Raw genomic sequence first — 18,792 nt, 5'->3', positions numbered from 1 at the left:
GTTTACTAACAAAGGGAAAGATTTCTGTCATTTTTGGTGTTTTTTTTTTAACGTGTAATGGCGGCGATCTGCGATTTTTTTTTTTTTTTTGCGGTACTGCGACATTGGGGCGGACAGATCGGACCCTTGACTGACATTTTTGACACTTTTGGGGTTATCAGTGACATTTCTACAGTAATCAGTGCTATATATATATATGCACTGTTACTGTAAAAATACACTGGTAGTGAAGGGGTTAACTTTATTTGGGAGGGAGGGGCTGTATGTGTCCCTAGGGGCGTGCTTTCTACTGTGATTGGCTGTGGCTTGAGCTGTAAGGACACTGATCAACGGATCTACATACTAGATCCGAGTGATCAGTGTCTTTACAGCAAGGAGAATGACAGGTGGCTTGTTTACACAAGCTGCCTGACATTCTCCCTCTCCCCCGCCGATCGCCGAGTGACCGGCGGACATCGGGTCCGCTGGTCACACGCGCGGGGGGGGGGGTCCGTGACCGCGCGGGAGCGCGCCTCCGTGGGCGCGCGCTCGCTCCCCAGAGCCTCACAGGCGAGCGACGTAGACCTACGTCACTCTGCCTGTGAGGGGCTGACTGCCGCAGTAAATATACTGTGAGCAGTCGGCAAGCGGTTAAATAGGGGGTTGCAGTGTGTATGGTATACGGAAAGGGGGGAGGGAGGTTGTTTGTGTTCTATCATGGGTTGGTAGTATGTTCTATCATGGGAGAGGCAGTATGTCTTTGTAATGGGGAGCAGTATTTGTTACAGAGGGTTGCAGTATCTTTGTATATTATGAGGGACAGTGTGTTAAATTATGGGGAGCAGAGTGTGTTTCAGAGGTATGCAGTGTCTTTGTGTTATATATGGGCAGTGTGTGTTTCAGGGGGGATGCAGTGTGTGTTGCATAGGGATGCAGTGTCTGTGTGTATTATAGGGGCAGTGTATGTATCAGAGGGATGCAGTGTCTGTGTGTGTTGCAGAGGGATGCAGTGTCTGTGTGTATCAGAGGGATGCAGTGTCTGTGTGTATTATAGGGGCAGTGTGTGTTGCATAGGGATGCAGTGTCTGTGTGTATTATAGGGGCAGTGTGTGTTGTAGAGGGATGCAGTGTCTGTGTGTATTATAGGGGCAGTGTGTGTTGCAGAGGGATGCAGTGTCCGTGTGTATTATAGGGGCAGTGTGTGTATCAGAGGGATGCAGTGTCTCTGTGTGTATTATAGGGGCAGTGTGTGTTGCATGGGGATGCAGTGCCTGTGTGTATTATAGGGGCAGTGTGTGTTGCAGAGGGATGCAGTGTCTGTGTGTATTATAGGGGCAGTGTGTGTATCAGAGGGATGCAGTGTCTCTGTGTGTATTATAGGGGCAGTGTGTGTTGCATGGGGATGCAGTGTCTGTGTGTATTAAAGGGGCAGTGTGTGTTGCAGAGGGATGCAGTGTCTGTGTGTATTATAGTGGCAGTGTGTGTATCAGAGGGATGCAGTGTCCGTGTGTATTATAGGGGCAGTGTGTGTATCAGAGGGATGCAGTGTCTCTGTGTGTATTATAGGGGCAGTGTGTGTTGCATGGGGATGCAGTGCCTGTGTGTATTATAGGGGCAGTGTGTGTTGCATGGGGATGCAGTGTCTGTGTGTATTATAGGGGCAGTGTGTGTTGCAGAGGGATGCAGTGTCTGTGTGTATTATAGTGGCAGTGTGTGTATCAGAGGGATGCAGTGTCCGTGTGTATTATAGGGGCAGTGTGTGTTGCAGAGGGATGCAGTGCCTGTGTGTATTATAGGGGCAGTGTGTGTTGCATGGGGATGCAGTGCCTGTGTGTATTATAGGGGCAGTGTGTGTTGCATGGGGATGCAGTGTCTGTGTGTATTATAGGGGCAGTGTGTGTTGCAGAGGGATGCAGTGTCTGTGTGTATTATAGGGGCAGTGTGTGTTGCAGAGGGATGCAGTGTCTCTGTATATTATAGGGGCAGTGTGTGTTGCAGAGGGATGCAGTGTTTCTGTGTATTATAGGGGCAGTGTGTGTTGCAGAGGGATGCAGTGTCCGTGTGTATCAGAGGGATGCAGTGTCTGTGTGTATTATAGGGGCAGTGTGTGTTGCAGAGGGATGCAGTGTCTCTGTATATTATAGGGGCAGTGTGTGTTGCAGAGGGATGCAGTGTCTGTGTGTATTATAGGGGCAGTGTGTGTTGCAGAGGGATGCAGTGTCTGTGTGTATTATAGGGGCAGTGTGTGTATCAGAGGGATGCAGTGTCTCTGTGTGTATTATAGGGGCAGTGTGTGTTGCATGGGGATGCAGTGCCTGTGTGTATTATAGGGGCAGTGTGTGTTGCAGAGGGATGCAGTGTCTGTGTGTATTATAGGGGCAGTGTGTGTATCAGAGGGATGCAGTGTCTCTGTGTGTATTATAGGGGCAGTGTGTGTTGCATGGGGATGCAGTGTCTGTGTGTATTATAGGGGCAGTGTGTGTTGCAGAGGGATGCAGTGTCTGTGTGTATTATAGTGGCAGTGTGTGTTTTAGAGGGATGCAGTGTCCGTGTGTATTATAGGGGCAGTGTGTGTATCAGAGGGATGCAGTGTCTCTGTGTGTATTATAGGGGCAGTGTGTGTTGCAGAGGGATGCAGTGTCTGTGTGTATTATAGGGGCAGTGTGTGTTGCAGAGGGATGCAGTGTCTCTGTATATTATAGGGGCAGTGTGTGTTGCAGAGGGATGCAGTGTCTGTGTGTATTATAGGGGCAGTGTGTGTTGCAGAGGGATGCAGTGTCTCTGTGTATTATAGGGGCAGTGTGTGTTGCAGAGGGATGCAGTGTCTCTGTATATTATAGGTGCAGTGTGTGTTGCAGAGGGATGCAGTGTCTGTGTATATTATAGGTGCAGTGTGTGTTGCAGAGGGATGCAGTGTCTGTGTGTATTATAGGGGCAGTGTGTGTTGCAGAGGGATGCAGTGTCCGTGTGTATTATAGGGGCAGTGTGATGCTCAGAAATCTGCAGGTTTAAGTTCTTCTGTGCTATACATACACATTAAGTCTACACACAATGGCGTTTGGAGAACTGTTTTGGGTCTGTGAATAGGGCGAGACTCTGTCCTGATTGTAGAGAATGTTCTGCTCTTTCCCGGGGCCATTTACAAAGTAAATAATGGCAGCAGCAATGGAACAAATCTCTATTGTTCTGCTTTGTATTACAACAGATTAACCGTGTGCAGCAGTGTGTGGGGATCAATGTTTTACATATCCCAGAAGAGGGGAGTACTATTTTGTATGTTGCTATGGCTCCTGTTTAGTATACCATGTTGAACATACAGTGTGGGGGTCATTTCTTTGACATATCCCAGAATTACATGTTGTAAGTAGCCTTGTCTCATGTTCCATGTAGCGCATTGTATGTTATTAGTGGAGTTCATTCTATGACGTATCCTAGAATAATATTGTATTAGTGGAGGACATTCTCTAACATATCCTAGAATAATATTGTATGTATTTGAGCCCTGTGAGCATTCTCTTTACCAGCAGTGCCAGTATGAAGAGGGTAGACTTTGCCATCTCTTCTTGTATCCAGGACAACCAAGTCTGTGCAGTGTGTGGGATGGCAGTGTGCATTATGCACCAAAATCACTGTGAGATACAGTCAGTCTTCCATATCCAGAAATTCCCATTAATACACGATGCGGAGATGTAAGGCTTTCTGCTTGTTCTTGGTAAATATTTTGTATGTATTTTTGTGTTTGGAATGTAATGATCTTTTCATATAAATCCTAGCGTGAGATTTGTGGGTGCTGTGTGGAGGTGAGATGTTTGTAAGTTTAATAGTTATTGGGAGTAAAGGTGCCAGTAGGCTATATGTCCTATGGCCAGTGGACCATGTCACTATTCATTTTAGCAGAAGCAGACACTGCCAACCAAGACTACACAGAGAAATTCTTGTCCAATTGCGCTTTTGTTTTCCCCAGGATAAGCTGTTGCCATTGGTGTCTACATTGTACTTCCCACGTCTTTCTTCATAGACTGTGCAACTGTTTAGAAATGCAGCTACAGACAGATAAACCTGTAGTCCAGCCACTCTTTAGTGCAGCCTTTCTCCATCATGGATCCATGGAACCCTGGTGTTCCTCCAGAGGGATGCCAGGGGTTCCTTGACAAAAGAGCAGCGACAGATTGATTTCCTGCCTACACTGACCATCAATATAAGGGGTCACTTCTACATTGACCACCAAGGTAGGTGGTCACTACAATTTTCACTGACTGTTTTTTTTTTCTCATTGTTTATTTCATGATAGTAAGTGAACCCACCTTTTTTATTAGTTCATTTAAAAGTCTCTACACCATGCTAATAATGCTAATGTACTGTGAGCTGTAGGTCTAACAATTTTAGTGGGCAGTCCCTGAGACCTAATATCTGTTTAATAGGTTTTGTTCTCCGTGGTAGAAGGGTTGAGAAAGGCTGGTCTAGTGTCAGGTTTAGGGGTAACAGGTGCTGCAGTGTTAGGTCCTTGCATTTGTACTGGGGGTGCACAAAACAAATATGATTTTTATGTACCCACCTAGGGTTAGTTGCCTCTCACACAGGTTACACACAGGTCTTCACGTCAGCCTGTGGTCTCTGTTTCTAACCAGCTTTCATAATCCCCCCCCCCCCAGTCTCCATCACAGATTCCCCCAGCTGCCCTGCCATTTTACTGTTGTTGGTTGTTTGGACCGGTGGGGTGTGCTTGGACCAAAATTCACAGAAGGATGGGTCCCAGCCAATGTTGTAAGTGTGTAAAGCCTGGTACACACTATCAGTTTTTTTTCGCTGGGTTGAACGAAAACTGTTAGCTCCGGTCAAAGCCGCTGTACTAATTATCTGACGTTTGTAAAGCGCACTCTCCCCGCTGAGCTGTTGTGTTCTGACAGGATCATAGGCGTGCGCACAGGGTTTGCCAGGTGTGCCTGGGCACACCCCAATCACCTAGGGCACATTAGCATTATCGCTCTGTTTGCCAGTGAGGAGATGGGAAAGATCTCCCTCTGCCATAAGAGAAGTGCCTACGTACTTCTATTTCACTGTGCCAGCAGGGAGAGTAATGTACCGGGACCATATAGATGTAGGCACACACATGCATGTGTATTGTAACTTTGGGGTGCACACCCTAATGCAATAGGCTGTGCATACCTTTGGACAGGCGGACCATCTCCCCCCGCCTGAACGCTCTGATTAGCGCTCGCCTCTGTCATTGGCTGAGCGCTAACCGGTCGGCTGCTGGTTTTCCAGCTTCCACGTCCGACAGAAGCCGACTGAACTTCTGTTGGACTGGCTGCCATACACACGGGCCGAATATCGGCCAATTTTCATTGAACCGGCCGATGTCGCCTGGCATTCGGCCCGTGTGTATGGGGCTTAAGGATGGACTCTGATAGTGACCCTAGTGTAAGACGGTACACAGACGGTACACTTGGGACAGTCATGTAAGGTTCTGACGGGCTTTGTTTTGTTTTACTAAAATTCTCTCTCTGTTCTGAATCATCATATGCGGATTACAAAAAAAAGATCCAAGTAAAATTCATTAATTATATTGAATTTTATTCATTCACTTATAAATCCGATTTGCCCCGCCCAACGCCCCCCCACGAGCATTGGTAAGAAATACAATGTGGCCCTCAAACTGAAATGTTTGGAGACCCTTGATCTAAATGTTGCCAGGTTGGTGAGTATAGGCTCTGATATACATTTTTGTATATTAGTTTAGATATTTCCTGGTCGTTGGTTGTAGTTTTCTCTTATTTTTATTTAAAAAATGTTTAAGTTGGTGAGTCTCTTGTATAAATCTCAACGTTCCCACATGGTGGATGTGTGTTCTCCCGTATGAAAAGGATACTGTAGCTGGGTGAGTGATTGGCTGCTGCACAGTACTTTAAGTAGCTTTAAATGATTAGTGCTCATCCAACAGCTGACTTGGCAGGCACTAGTTCTGAAACACCTTCACATGAACTCTGAAATCTTCTTAATTCCACATTAGAGCCTTTAGTATCTTCCTTACAATTACGATTTCCATGCTGCCTGGTCACCTTTTTTGTTCATTTTGCATTTATCCGAAATTAGCACTCCTATTTTTTTCCCTTCCGTGGTTCTGGCCAACACTGTACACTTGGTAGTTCCTTTTTCCTAAGTGCATTCTTTTGCCTTTAGAAACCTTGAACTGTAGTTTCAATTGATGTCACTAATGTTAAACACTAAATCATTTTTATGTTACAAACCCTTTCAGGAAAATCAACCCTGTTGCACATCTTTGTGTCCTCAGCATAAATACATACTTTGCCCACCAAACTTGCAGTTATAACCCAACCAGAACTGACATAACAGAAGCTAGTACGGAGCCTTGTGGTAAACCACTAGTGACTGGGCTCTGTTCAAAATTAAAGCGGTAATAAACCCAAACGCAAACATTCATTATCAGTGGCTGCCTGTCCATTGGGGGCGCAGGGGCGCCACCCACCCATCCATGCATCCGGCCCCCTAATCTACATGCATGGCACCGGATGCATGTATTCCAATGGGTTTTTTTTTATTTTTTGAAGCACGTGATTAGAGCCAGAGGCTCTTAATAGGCTTCAAAAAAGGGTGGGCTCGAGGAGCATGGCACTGTGCCCTGAGCCCACCCAGTTGTATGACAATAGCAAATTAATATTCGCTATTATCACACTTATTTTCCCCCCACCAATCAGGAAGCAGGTCTGAGACCCCTTTCCCGATTGGCTGAAAAGAGAAGCAATTTTACTGGCCATTAGCCAGGAAGAGGTAGGAGACGCACGGCGGGCCGGAGGAGAAGCACAGCCACTCAGCCCAAGGGAAGGAGGTAAGAATGCTGGCTGTCCAGCCGGCCATCCATCCCGCGCAGGGGGGGGCATGGATTTGCCTGCTGGCTGGCCGTCTGTCCCCCGGGCCTTGTGCGTTTTGCCGCCCCCCCCCCCCCAGATTATCATGCACCAGCCGCCACTGTTCATTATATTGCAGCTTACCAGTTCTTAGATGTGCTGGCTGCATTTGTTTTTTTTTCCTGTCTTCTTTTCATGTGATGATCTGGACAATAAAGCTGGGTACACACAGGCCGAATGTCAGGAGACATTTGCCAGTTCAAAAAGAAACGGCCGACATTTGGCTGACTTCTGTCAGACAAGCCTGCTGGAAAACCAGCAGCCGACAAATCCTGATGGGGAGGGAGTGTCCCCCCTGTCAGAACACAATAGCTTAGCGGGGGAGATCATGGTACTTTCTTGGCATAGTACGACCGAAGCTCACAGTTTATTTTCGGGTTGGACGAAAAACACTCATGGTGTGTACCAGGCTTAAGTCTGTTGCTTTTCAAAAGAACAAGCTCTCAGGGATGAGACAAACCATGTAACACTGACAGGGATACATACAATGATCAGCTTTTGATTATTTATGTAAAACCTTTATCCAAAAAGCAAAAAAAAAAAAACGGTTTGCTGTTTTTGCTTAGAGGGTGTGACCTGGAGTTTAGCTTCAATTTGTTAGTGTATTAAAATCTGCTAGTACATCTAACACGCCTGCTGGCGGCCTGAGAGAGAGAGAGATGAAGCCTCCGTTAATCTACATGAAATATCTCACCCCCATTGTGTTTAGCTGGTCAATGGGCATGAAGAAGGAGGGAGGGAGTGGACTGTCATTTACAAATGTGTATATGCCCACATCTGTGAATCTATTATCACTTGGTCTGCTCAGAAGTGGTGGGGAGGAAATGCCCAGCATAGAAACTCACTGAAAACTGAGCATGTGCAGAGTTACCACTATAGTTGCAAAATCCCCAGGCGAACTGGGGATTTGGACAGAAGGTGGTGATAGAGAGCAACAGTATCAACCAGTATGAACAGCATGTATTACACCATTTTATTTATTTTTGGGAAGCCGCAAACACCCACTTTATTGGCCATGCCTCCAAGTGTCCAGCACGTGGCATTATGTGCCACTTTTTTTTTCTTAATAAGGCATCTCTCCTTTTAAATTCTATACCATTGATACCTGCACAAGAGATGGCATCTCCAAGCACCTGCATGTTGGGGCAGATTGATATACCAAGTTCATTCTCTGTACATAAATTTGCAACCATACTGCTAAGGCTGTCTGCCCTCCATAGGCAAATTCTTCTCGCACCCCCATTATGCTTGTTGTTTAAATTCCTGATCATTACTGAAAATAATTTTGTTGTATTTAAAAGATCCACCTCTGGTGCCAGATACATAAGGTACACCGCTGGTGCCCTTGGTGTTTGTACCATGGCAAAAGTGTGGCATGAATTTTTACAGTGCTAATTTTACAGTGGCATTTATCGATTGTTAAGGAGTGAGGCTGTCACGTTCCTAAAGGGATTGTAAGGTCTCAAAAGTTTTTCAACTTCATGCATTCTTTGCATTGAGGTGAAAAACCTTCTTTATTGCAGCGCCCCCCCCCAGACCCTCCCCTTTTCTTACCTGAGCCCATTCGTTCCAGCACCAACCGCTAGCTCTCATCTCATTGAACAGAATGGGCTCCTGCTGCTTTGAATCAAATCCAGTGACATGGGAGCGAGGGGTGGAGCCGAGTCCTGCAGTTTGTGTCAATGGACGCAGCAGCAGGACTCGGGTGCCCCAGTGGCAATCGGCCTTTCCGTGGGGGCATCTGATGAAGAGGAGGAACCAGGAGCACCATCGGGGCACCCCAGCAAAACCATTGCACAGAGCAGGTAAGTAGAACATGTTTGTTTGTTTAAAATAAAAAAAAAAGAGACTTTACAATCACTTTAACAAACGATGTTGACACCTGAAGTGTAAATGAAGTCCCTGCAATTGGAGCTGTCAAAAAAGAAAAAAGTAGCTGGCAATGTTTATCAACAAGATTGCTCAGCCACTGAAACGGAAAGATAACAAGAAACATTGTTTCTTTTTTTATCTTTGTTTGTTCATCTTCAAATCAAAGGTATGAACTTGATCTGCAGATGAAGTCAGTTTAAAGCAATCTGTCAAATGTTCCTCTTTAGACCCTTATTAACCCAAATTTACTTTAATAAGCCTTATTTAACTCCTTAATTGCCATCTTCATTTAATTATTATTTTCCTGCTGATTGCTGAATGCTTTGTACCATTGCTGACAGCTGAAGTGTAAACAAAACAGTTGCGGTAGGTATCCATAATTGGTGTCGTTGAGCACTAAAAAAAAAAAAAAAAAAAAGGTATAGGTGCAGCCCTACATGTAACAGTTTTAAAGAATATATTATCCCAATTTGGCTGCAAAAGTGGAAATACACTTTTTAAGCCCCTTGCACACCAGCGTCTAACCCATTGAAATCAGATGCTTTAGTGTGCCCAGGGGACACTAGTGCATGGGGCTAAACTGTACCAGGTAGAACTCATGTTTAGAGTTCTATGCGTTCAAAAACATATACGTCCCTAAACCACTCTGTACAGTGTTTAGCACTGTCCAGCCACAGCATATTTTAGCCTGCCGTAGACTTTGAAAGGCTGCTTGCTGCAGCTGTGTCTCCCTCGCAGGACAAGTGACAGGTTTTGTGGCCCAGTGGACGAGGGGGTCTGTGGGAGGAGCCAGAACCTGGAGGTCCCCTTTAAAGTGGCACTTTAATGCAAGCCAGCAGGCTATTTATCACAGATGAGACTGTAATATGACAATGGCTTTTCTGCAATAAAGTGCACCTGTCTGCTTGTAGTTTTCTGCGTAATTTAAACTGAGTGGCACTTGCGCAGTTCAGATTACATCACCAACACAATCCCTGCATGCCAGGATGGCTGTCTCCAGTGCATTCTAAGGGCTCGTTCACACGGGCGATCCGATCAGATCCGCCTGTCAGTTTTTTAGGCGGATCTGATCGGATCCTCCATGCAGCTCTATGGGGCAGCGGGTGTCAGCGGAGACACCTCCGCTGCCATCCGCATCCGATCCTGTGCGTGAAATCTGGACGGATGGAAACTCTATTTTTCCATCCGTTCAGTAATCGGAGCGGATCTGATGAGAGCGGACAAGCGGTCCGCTCTCATCCGATCCCCCATAGAGGGCAGCGGGGGCTGAGACACCTCCCTCTCCGCTCTGCAAGCGGAGACTGAGCTGTCATCCGCCCGGCTCAGCGGGGATCGCGGATCGGTCCCCGCTGAGCAACACGGATCGGCCTACGGAGCGGACCATGTGAAAGAGCCCTAAGGAGTTAGTCATCCCGTGCTGACCAATGAAGATGCCAGAAGACCAGCACCCAGGGAGAAGACTTCCCGACTTCGGACTGTTAGTGAAAAGTTCCACTTTAAGATGATGAAGCACCTAGATGTCTCCCTCCGCACAGGAATGAGTAAGGGGTACATACACTGATCAGCAATAACTTTATGACCACCTACCATAGTCCATCAAGGACTCCACTAGACCTCTGATGGCATGCTGTGGCATCTGGCACTGATTTATCAGTAACCGCTCATTTAAGCCCTGTAAGTTGTGAAGTGGGGCCTCCATTGATTGGACTTGTTTTTTTAGCACATCTCAAAGATGCTCAATTGGATTGAGATCTGGAGAATTTGGAGGCCAAGTAAACACCTAAAACTCATCGTGTTCTTCAAACCATTCTTAAATTCATTAAACCAGGCCACCCTCTTCCATTACTCTGTGGCCCTGTCGTGATGCTCACGTGCCCATTGTAGGTGCTTTTGGCTGTGGACAGGGGTCAGCATGGGCAACCTGGCCAGTCTGTGGCTACACAGCACCATACACAACAAACTGAGACACGCTGTGTGTCATTACAACCGACTCTTGGCAAATTTATGCAAATCCTTATGCTTGCCCAAAATTGACATTGACCTGACGACCTGAACACGATGCCCTGCGCATGATGATCCTGTAGATTTAGCAGGGTACTAAATGCCAACTCTCCTCTTTGCACCTCTCAAGACTTGCTCTCTACCTCCATTGTCACCTCTATCTATTCTATCCAAAGCTACAGGACTTCTCCAGAGCCTCTCCATCCTCTGGAACTCCCTATGCCAACCTGTATGGCCATCTCCTATTCTCTTTGCCTTTAGGCAATCCCTGAACACTCTTCTCTTCAGGGAAGCTTGTCCTGTCTCTGCCTAATAACTACATTTTACTTTCTCCATCAGCTTATCCCCACACAATTATTATGTTTGTATTACTTGCCTTTAGATTATTAACTCTCAAGAGCAGGGCCCTCCTAACCTTCTTATCTTGGGTTTTAGTGTAACTGTAGTTTCTTTATTTTGTAAAGTGCTTCTGTTGGTGTTATATGAATCCTGTATTATATATTTAAATATTTTTTTTTAAGTAATAAGAACATGCCAAATAAGGCACCATTTTGAACAATAGTGCAAACAGGTATAAAATCAAGTACAAATACAGGAATGTGTTTTCTTCAGTTATTCGTAAACCTAGAATCTCCTAACCGTGAACTGGGAAATCCCAGCATTGAGTAATCTCGATAGAATTCTCAGTCATTGAATCTTGTATTATAATAATGTTTTTGTATTCCTCTCTTCACAGAGTGTCTGTAAGTGGCGACTTATCTGCTGACTGATGCGAAAGGGAAAGACATGGGAGCCATAAGACTGTCCTGACACAGGGGAAAAATATTTCTGTCATTCCATTGGATCATCAGAGTATGTGTGAGCATTCCCAATTGATCTATGCCTGCAAAACCATAATCTCCACCAATACAACTTCTAATTCCAAAGCTGCCTCCCCTCCTCTCCCCTCCTTGGGTCTCCGTTTTTATTTTAACCTATACACAGTGGTCCTGACCTCTCTGCACTGTACTTTGGGGCTTCTGCTGGCTAACACATCTCCTTTCCTGTTCCTCAGAAGTTTTGCACCTCACCTAAGATTGTATTGTAGAGCAACAACTCTGACGTGCCCATTTCTAACATTTATCTTGTACATATATTGAGATCATGGGCACATATTTATGTATAGCTCCAGTGTCATACGTATACTGCATCTAAAGCTCTGGGGAGTCACATAGTTGCCGTGTCTACATGTGTATAGCAGCAGGTCACAGAAGGTAACCCAGGGTTTGTCTTTTTGCAGATATTGCAGGATGAACGGTCATTTATCCAATTATTATCGAGGAGGCTTTGGAGGTCATTCTCCAGACTTCAGGTAAACTTGCTTAATTTTACACATGGACTGATGATTCCTGTAGGTAACTGTGACACCGAAAAATGGTTGAAGTGCCCCTTTGAACAGCACAGTGCCTTCCCCTCAGCCTGTAGACCGTCCCTCCACTCACCCTGTATATTGTCACCCCATATTCTGGTGTCTCCCTGCACTCGCCTTGTAGGCTGTGGCTCTGTATTTGTCTGCCACTCTATGCCCACTCCAAAAACAGTCTATTCTTTACTCGCCCCATAGAATGTCACTCTCTATTTTACTTTCACCTTGTGCACACCTTATAGACTGTCACTGTGTTTTCTGCTGTCACCCTACACTCACCCTATAGACTTTAGTCAACCCATCCTGTAATGTTTCCCTGTGTTTACACTATAGACTGTCACCCCGTGTCCCTTTTTCACAATGCACTCGCCCTATAGACTGCGGCCCAATTCTCTAGTGTCACCCTGCACTTGTCCTATAGCTTATAGTCACCCATTCTTCCTTTTTCTTTACAGTAATTCTGATGTGGCATCAGTGAAATCGGAGAAAAGAACAAATGCAAAGAGTCTTTATGGTAAGGTGTCGCTTTGGTGGCTTAATGGCTGTGAACTTTCCTGGACAGTACTGTGCAAAAGTTTTAGGCAGGTGTGAACAAAATGCTGTAAATTCAGAAAGCTTTCAGAAATAGTAGTGTTAATAGTTTATCTTTTATTAGTTAACAATTGCAAAGTACAGTGTACGGGAGCACGTTCGTAAGTCCAACTTGTTCATAACAAAGGTCCAACAAAGATCAGCGCTTGCGGACAATGGCTGCAAAAACTGATCAGTGTGTTCTGGTGGGTGCAATCCCACTGTCAGAAAATAATAGCACAGCAGGGGAGATCGCTGCACCAACATTGCTTGTGTTGGAACGGCAATCTGTCAGTTTTTTCATGTGTGTACCCAGCTTTATACGATTGGACATGCGCACACATGTTCACATCTTTGAAAGTTCGCGAGTTGAACGTTTGCATGTAGGGGACACACTGTAAATGAACAAAAGAGAAATCAAATCAATATTTGGTGTGACCGCCCTTTGCCTTCAAACCAGCGTCAATTCTTCTAGGTATATTTGCACACAGTTTTTGAAGGAACTCGGCAGGTAGGTTGTTCCAAACATCTTGGAAAACTAACCACAGATTTTCTGTGGATGTCGACTGCCTAAAATCCTTTTGTCTCTTCATGTAATCCCAGACAGACTCAATGTTGCTGATCAGGGCTCTGTAGGGACCAAACCCTCACTTTCAGGACTTCTTGTTCTTCTTTATGCTGAAGATGGTTCCTAATGACATTGGCTGTATGTTTGCGGTCATTGTCCTGCTGCAGAATAAATTTGAGACTCATCCATCATTCAATACCATCAGGGATCTGCTTGTACATTTTTTTTTTAAAGCCTTCTTATTTTTTTTAGCATTTCTTCACTAAAACTTTTGCACACTACTGTATGTAGGTCAGCAGAGGCTTGAAAATGAAGAAACCTCTACCTGCTAATTCACTTTATAATTCAGTTCCTATAGAGTATAAGAACATTTTTAGTTATTCAGTCCGAATACTCAGTGGCTGTCAGTACACCCCTCTACTGCATTCTGCCAACAAGAACCTTTCCCTGGAAAAGGATAGAGTAGTATGAACCCTATTCACCCAGATGGGTCTGTTCATTGTCATCAGTCTGTGTGTTTTGTGTTATCGAAGGAAATTGAACAAATTCTGAAAGATGTTTGGATTTGTGTGGCTTGGCCTGCATTTTCTTTGGTAGTTGACCCTGTGGTAATCCATAACATCAGAGAGAGCCTACATCTAGCAGTCACATAAAAAAAGACGATGTGGGGAGACTTCCTGTAGCCATTCCATTTATGGCATGGGAACCCCACCCCCTTCCCTACATACTTCCCAAAATTATCCTATTTTTACTGGCTCAGACAGTTAAGTCAGTCATATTGTCATTGTGTTTTTTATGGCTTTTCTCAATAGGAGGAGATGGAATTTATTTTTTCCGATCTTCATCCAAACAAAAGAAGAAAGGTAGAAGATTTAGCCTTGCAATGCGTGTGCTGTGACCATGTCTGTGTGTTTATTAATGGCACCCATTGGTTAACGGCACTGATTGATTTTTCACCTAGATATTGTTTTCTGAAGCCTATTTGTCCTGTAGAGGGAATAATCTGCACTGGAAAGGGGATGGGGGGCATTTTTTTTTTTTTAATTCTTTATTTAAAGGTATGGGTCAAAACATTACAGTATGACATTGCAATCCAAAATCTGGGACAGTAGTGGGGGCATTATTTTTAAAGTAATTTGGATAAAGTCAATGTGGATTTATAACCCCTGTAATGTTTATTTTTGCAATCTGTGTCCCATTGGAAGATTTACCTTCACTTCTGTCCCATAGCCAAAACAGGAAGTGAGAGAAAATCCCTGCTAATAAGACCTCTTGGGGACCTCCAGGCCACCAGAACTAGTGTCCCTATTGGAATATTTCCCCTGTATTACTTCTCTGGGGGCAGCCCAATATTTGGCATTTTCTTTTACTTTCGATGATGGTAAACAGGACAACTAGAGAGGGTGTATCTCCGTAACGGGGGCACAGACGGCAATAAAAACTGACAGGTGTTCTAATCCACCTCCACTCTATCCAAAACTACAAAGTTATACCTTTACTCCGGATATAATGTACAGTGACGGAGGTATTATTACAACGGATGTGATATATAGAGGAAAAAGGATTTTTTTTTAAATTCTGAATGTAAAATCATATTGTGACACTAGAGAGGGTTATAATGGAATGGATGTAGGCCTTGACACTGAGGGGTTACGATGGAAGTTTATATTGACCCTGGAGATTATTATACAAACTATTAGGCGGAGAGGGCTATACTGGAGGTAACCTCTTTTGGTCATTCTGATTTCTATCCTGAGCATGAGTATATTGGAGTTTGCTTAGGTAGAGAGTGCGTTTTCTTTATCTCTTTATATGTTTTTTTGCATGTGTCTGCAGTGGGATTGCTGTGTTCTTTTTGTATAAGGAGTGCTGTAAATTGTGGAGTACGACCCTTAGCACAGGGACATGCCAAGTTTATGGAGACTGGTTGTGACACTAGTTGCTTTTAACTTTAAACATCAATGTGTCGAAAGCCTGCTTCTACTGCCGCACACTACCCCAAAGTGTGTAAAAACCAGCAGTGGCTGCAAAGCAGTGATTTTAAAGAGGCTACTGGAATGGTAAACTATCTACATGCTATTCTTTTATAGCCCATGGTTCTTTTACAAGTGACCTTGTGATGACTGGGTCCTTTAAAAAGCTAAGTTCTGTAAAAGAGCCGAAAGTGATGTAAAAGTACCTAGAAGGGTTTGTGATTTTCAAAAGACAGACCCCTGCATGGTACATCATTTTTGAACCTCATACTCGGGGCCCACTGGGGGATCCCTCTTTCCCCCTGTAAGCCAGTCAACCTCTTCTTTTTTGTCATACAGCTGTAGGTTCAGGACCTTGCTGATAGCTGTGTCCATTTGCTGTTCTGGGATAGGCTGTGCTCCTTAATTACCTGGAACTTCCCTGCCCTAAAAATTATTGACTTTTTTCCACCATTTGCACGATCATACCCATACTATGACATGGACTGTTGATTTCTGCTTTTATGTAATGGTTTTAACACCGTATATTCACTTTGTAATTGTGTTGGTTACTTTTGCATGTGGTACCTGACAGGATACACATTTTTCTCAATTATTGCTGTCATGCTGCATGGTACACAACCACACTGTATGAATTTGTATGTGCATTTATAACTTATAAATAAAGAATTAAAAAAAATATATTTTAACCAAGAAAGATTAGGGCTCCAGGCTGGAGTGTGTTCCATATATTTATGTCTCCTCGTATCTTCCAACCCTCAGAAATGTATTGGTCCTGAGCCCCACACGCAGGCATTCAACCTGTACACACTCACATTTTGTGGACCGAGGAGCGGAGTTTGGTTCTTGGTGGGTAGGGCCAGATACAACTATTTTTTCGTTTTGTGAGAATCTACAGCTCCTTAGATTGCAACTTGCAATTTAAAAAAAATAAATAAATCAAATGTTGAAAAGCTTGTTTACACCTTACATGCATAAAAACTGATGGAAAAACTGTACAGATTTCACTTGCATAGACACGAGTTTCCATGCGCGTTTCAGTGAGTTTTTATCCATTTTGACATTCATTTCCATGCATGTCTTTTTGTGCCCTGTTCACACCACAATGTTGAGGTCACGTCAGTTTTTTTTTTTCTGTACAGAAAACTTCATAGATGTTGCAGATTCCTGTGCATGTGATGCCAGTATTGTGCTGTGAACAGGGCACATAGAGAACAATTGTTTTCTTTGGGTCCTTGCAGAACATGTGTAGAAAAACTGATGTCTCGGCACATTGTGTGAACGAGGCCTCAGAGTTGGACAACTGAGTGACTGGATATTAGCGGAGCTCTAGATGGGAATGCAGGTGCAGGCAACAGGAGTGTGCAGACTCTGCAGTGTGAGGGGAAGGAGCCGGTACTGGTCACTCTGGGATGCCTGCTGCATGCTCAGCCCAGCAAAGTGCTCCGGCCTTCCCTCTGGCCCAGCCAGCCCAGTGCAGAACCAGGGTCCTGAGGGAGGATAATGTGCACACGTGGTGGAGAAACCGCTGACTAAGTGGAGGATGCATCCAGGGGCACCTGAACTCCTTCACCTATGGCATCCTGCTGGCCACTTTCAGCAGGACATGTGCTGGGCAGAGCTTCTCCAGTGCCGACCCCAAGCAGGGGGTGCTGTGTAATGCCATAGACAACAAAAGGGCCAGGTAAGGGAGCTCATCTCCAGAATCCTGGGAGAACTTATAGATATTATGTCCTTATTTTAAAATGAACAGAAATGTATCTCTACCATAACACATGCTTTACTCAAAGTTCTGCAGCACTGCCATTCTGCTTTATGGCCCATTTGAGCAAATCGCATCTCCACCACAAGCATCTCCAACGGAGAACTTCATCCCGTGTACACTTTGTGTATGAACAGTCAGATTTTCACCCTGTACAGATAAATGACCAATGCCACTATTTCTATGTGACTGCTCAGTGAAGTGGTCACATGGGATTAGGGACTCAGACCAGCCCTGGCATTTCCAGATGCAGCTCATCGTCCAGTTGGTATGCAAAGTTCTGTTGTGTTCAAATGCTGCATTTTTTCTGTATGCAGTGGTGCAGCCTAGTCATCCGTTTAAATTAGGCCCTAGGCATTGTTCACACAAAGCGTATCCATGCGTAACCTATGGAGGACTGTGTTTACCTGCATGGATATGTACAGGTGTTTTGTGCATCCCCATGCATGCAGTCCTATTCATGTCTATTGGGACGCAGTGGCTGTACAGACACGGCTGCTTCTTTCAATTTGACATCCGTGTGGGTGCACACCCACAAACAGATATTATGAGTTTGGGGCTGTGCATGCACACTCATAGGGATGTCAAATTGTGAGCAACAGCTGTGTCCATGCAGCCACTGCGTCCCAAAAGACCCGAATCATGAATGAGATTGCCTGCATGGGGACGCACAAAACACCTGTACATACCAATGCAGGTAAACACAGTCCTCCACATGAAAAAATTGCTGGCTATGTCCCCACGGGAAGATTTGCCTAATTCCTGTCCTGGTACCAGAGAAGTGGGGCAAATCTCAGTGAGGCCATAGCATGCGATTGTTTTCTTTCCGGTGTTCCGTGAAAAAACCCTACCCGTGAAAATTCCCTACCCTCGTCACTTCCAGTGCACCTACGTCATGGAATAGCTAAGCAGCTTACCATTGCGCATGCTCACAGCTCCGGAGGGTAGGGAATTCTCACGGGGTAGGGTTTTCTAACGTTACACCGCATCAGCTAGGGTTTTTTAATGTTACACCCTACCCATGAAAATTCCCTACCCTCGTCACTTCCGGTGCACCTACATCATGGAACAGCTGAGCAGCTTACCACTGCGCATGCTCACAGCTCCGGAGGGTAGGGAATTCTCACGGGGTAGGGTTTTCTAACGTTACACTGCATCAGCTGTTGCCGCGGGTACATTAAAACATCTCCGCTGCAACATTAAATCATCTCCGCTCCTACCCCTGTGACTTCCCTGATCTCGGCTACTAAATGTAAAAGCGGTGGCGGGTCTATGAAAATATAAATCACGGAGCCAAGAGCTCAGTGATTTATATTTTCATACACCCGCCGCTTTTACATTTAGTAGCTTTTTTTTTTTTTAATCAGGTAATTTTTATTAACAAGTTTTTCAAAAGACAGTAGACATTTAAACCATAACAAAAAATACAAAAGGACAAACTGCTAATAACCAAAAACATTCAAAGCACTTCATGTTCTCCGTATATGTATTAAGAACATACTCAAATGAGTGTGTAGAGCATATGTACATATAGGGTATGACTCGGAGATCATGCAGTACGCTAAAGAAATCCAGTATATAATGAGCAACAGAACTTCACCACTAACAATTCCATAGATTAATGTTTCTTAACCTTTTTTCAGTCAAGTCACTCTTAAAATTTATGGACAATCTCAATGCACCCTTTAAAAATTATGGACAATCTTAAGGCACCTTTTAAAAATTATGGACAGTCT

The 18,792-nt window shown here is 44.6% G+C and overlaps 1 protein-coding gene across 15 annotated transcripts in view; it reads left to right on the top strand.

Moving 5' to 3' along the window:
* The window catches only part of EPS8 (EGFR pathway substrate 8, signaling adaptor), a 119,532-nt gene that overhangs the window by 45,966 nt on the left and 54,774 nt on the right, over positions 1–18,792 (top strand). For 9 of the 15 annotated variants that reach the window (XM_082255699.1, XM_082255696.1, XM_082255695.1 and 6 more), the window contains exons 2-4: positions 11,515–11,630; positions 12,058–12,129; positions 12,639–12,697. In XM_082255699.1, the coding sequence (XP_082111825.1) occupies positions 12,068–12,129; positions 12,639–12,697 (121 nt within the window). In that variant the 5' untranslated portion in view covers positions 11,515–11,630; positions 12,058–12,067. Of the gene's footprint in view, positions 1–3,567; positions 3,692–11,514; positions 11,637–12,057; positions 12,130–12,638; positions 12,698–18,792 lie in introns of those variants that run through there. The other 6 variants (XM_082255687.1, XM_082255700.1, XM_082255694.1 and 3 more) reach the window with 4 other exon arrangements.

This window comes from Pelophylax lessonae (assembly GCF_965119305.1).
Source record: "Pelophylax lessonae genome assembly, chromosome: 4".
Lineage (NCBI taxonomy): Eukaryota > Metazoa > Chordata > Amphibia > Anura > Ranidae > Pelophylax > Pelophylax lessonae.
Note: the sequence above shows the minus strand (reverse complement) of the source record. Positions and strands in the feature narration are given on the sequence as shown.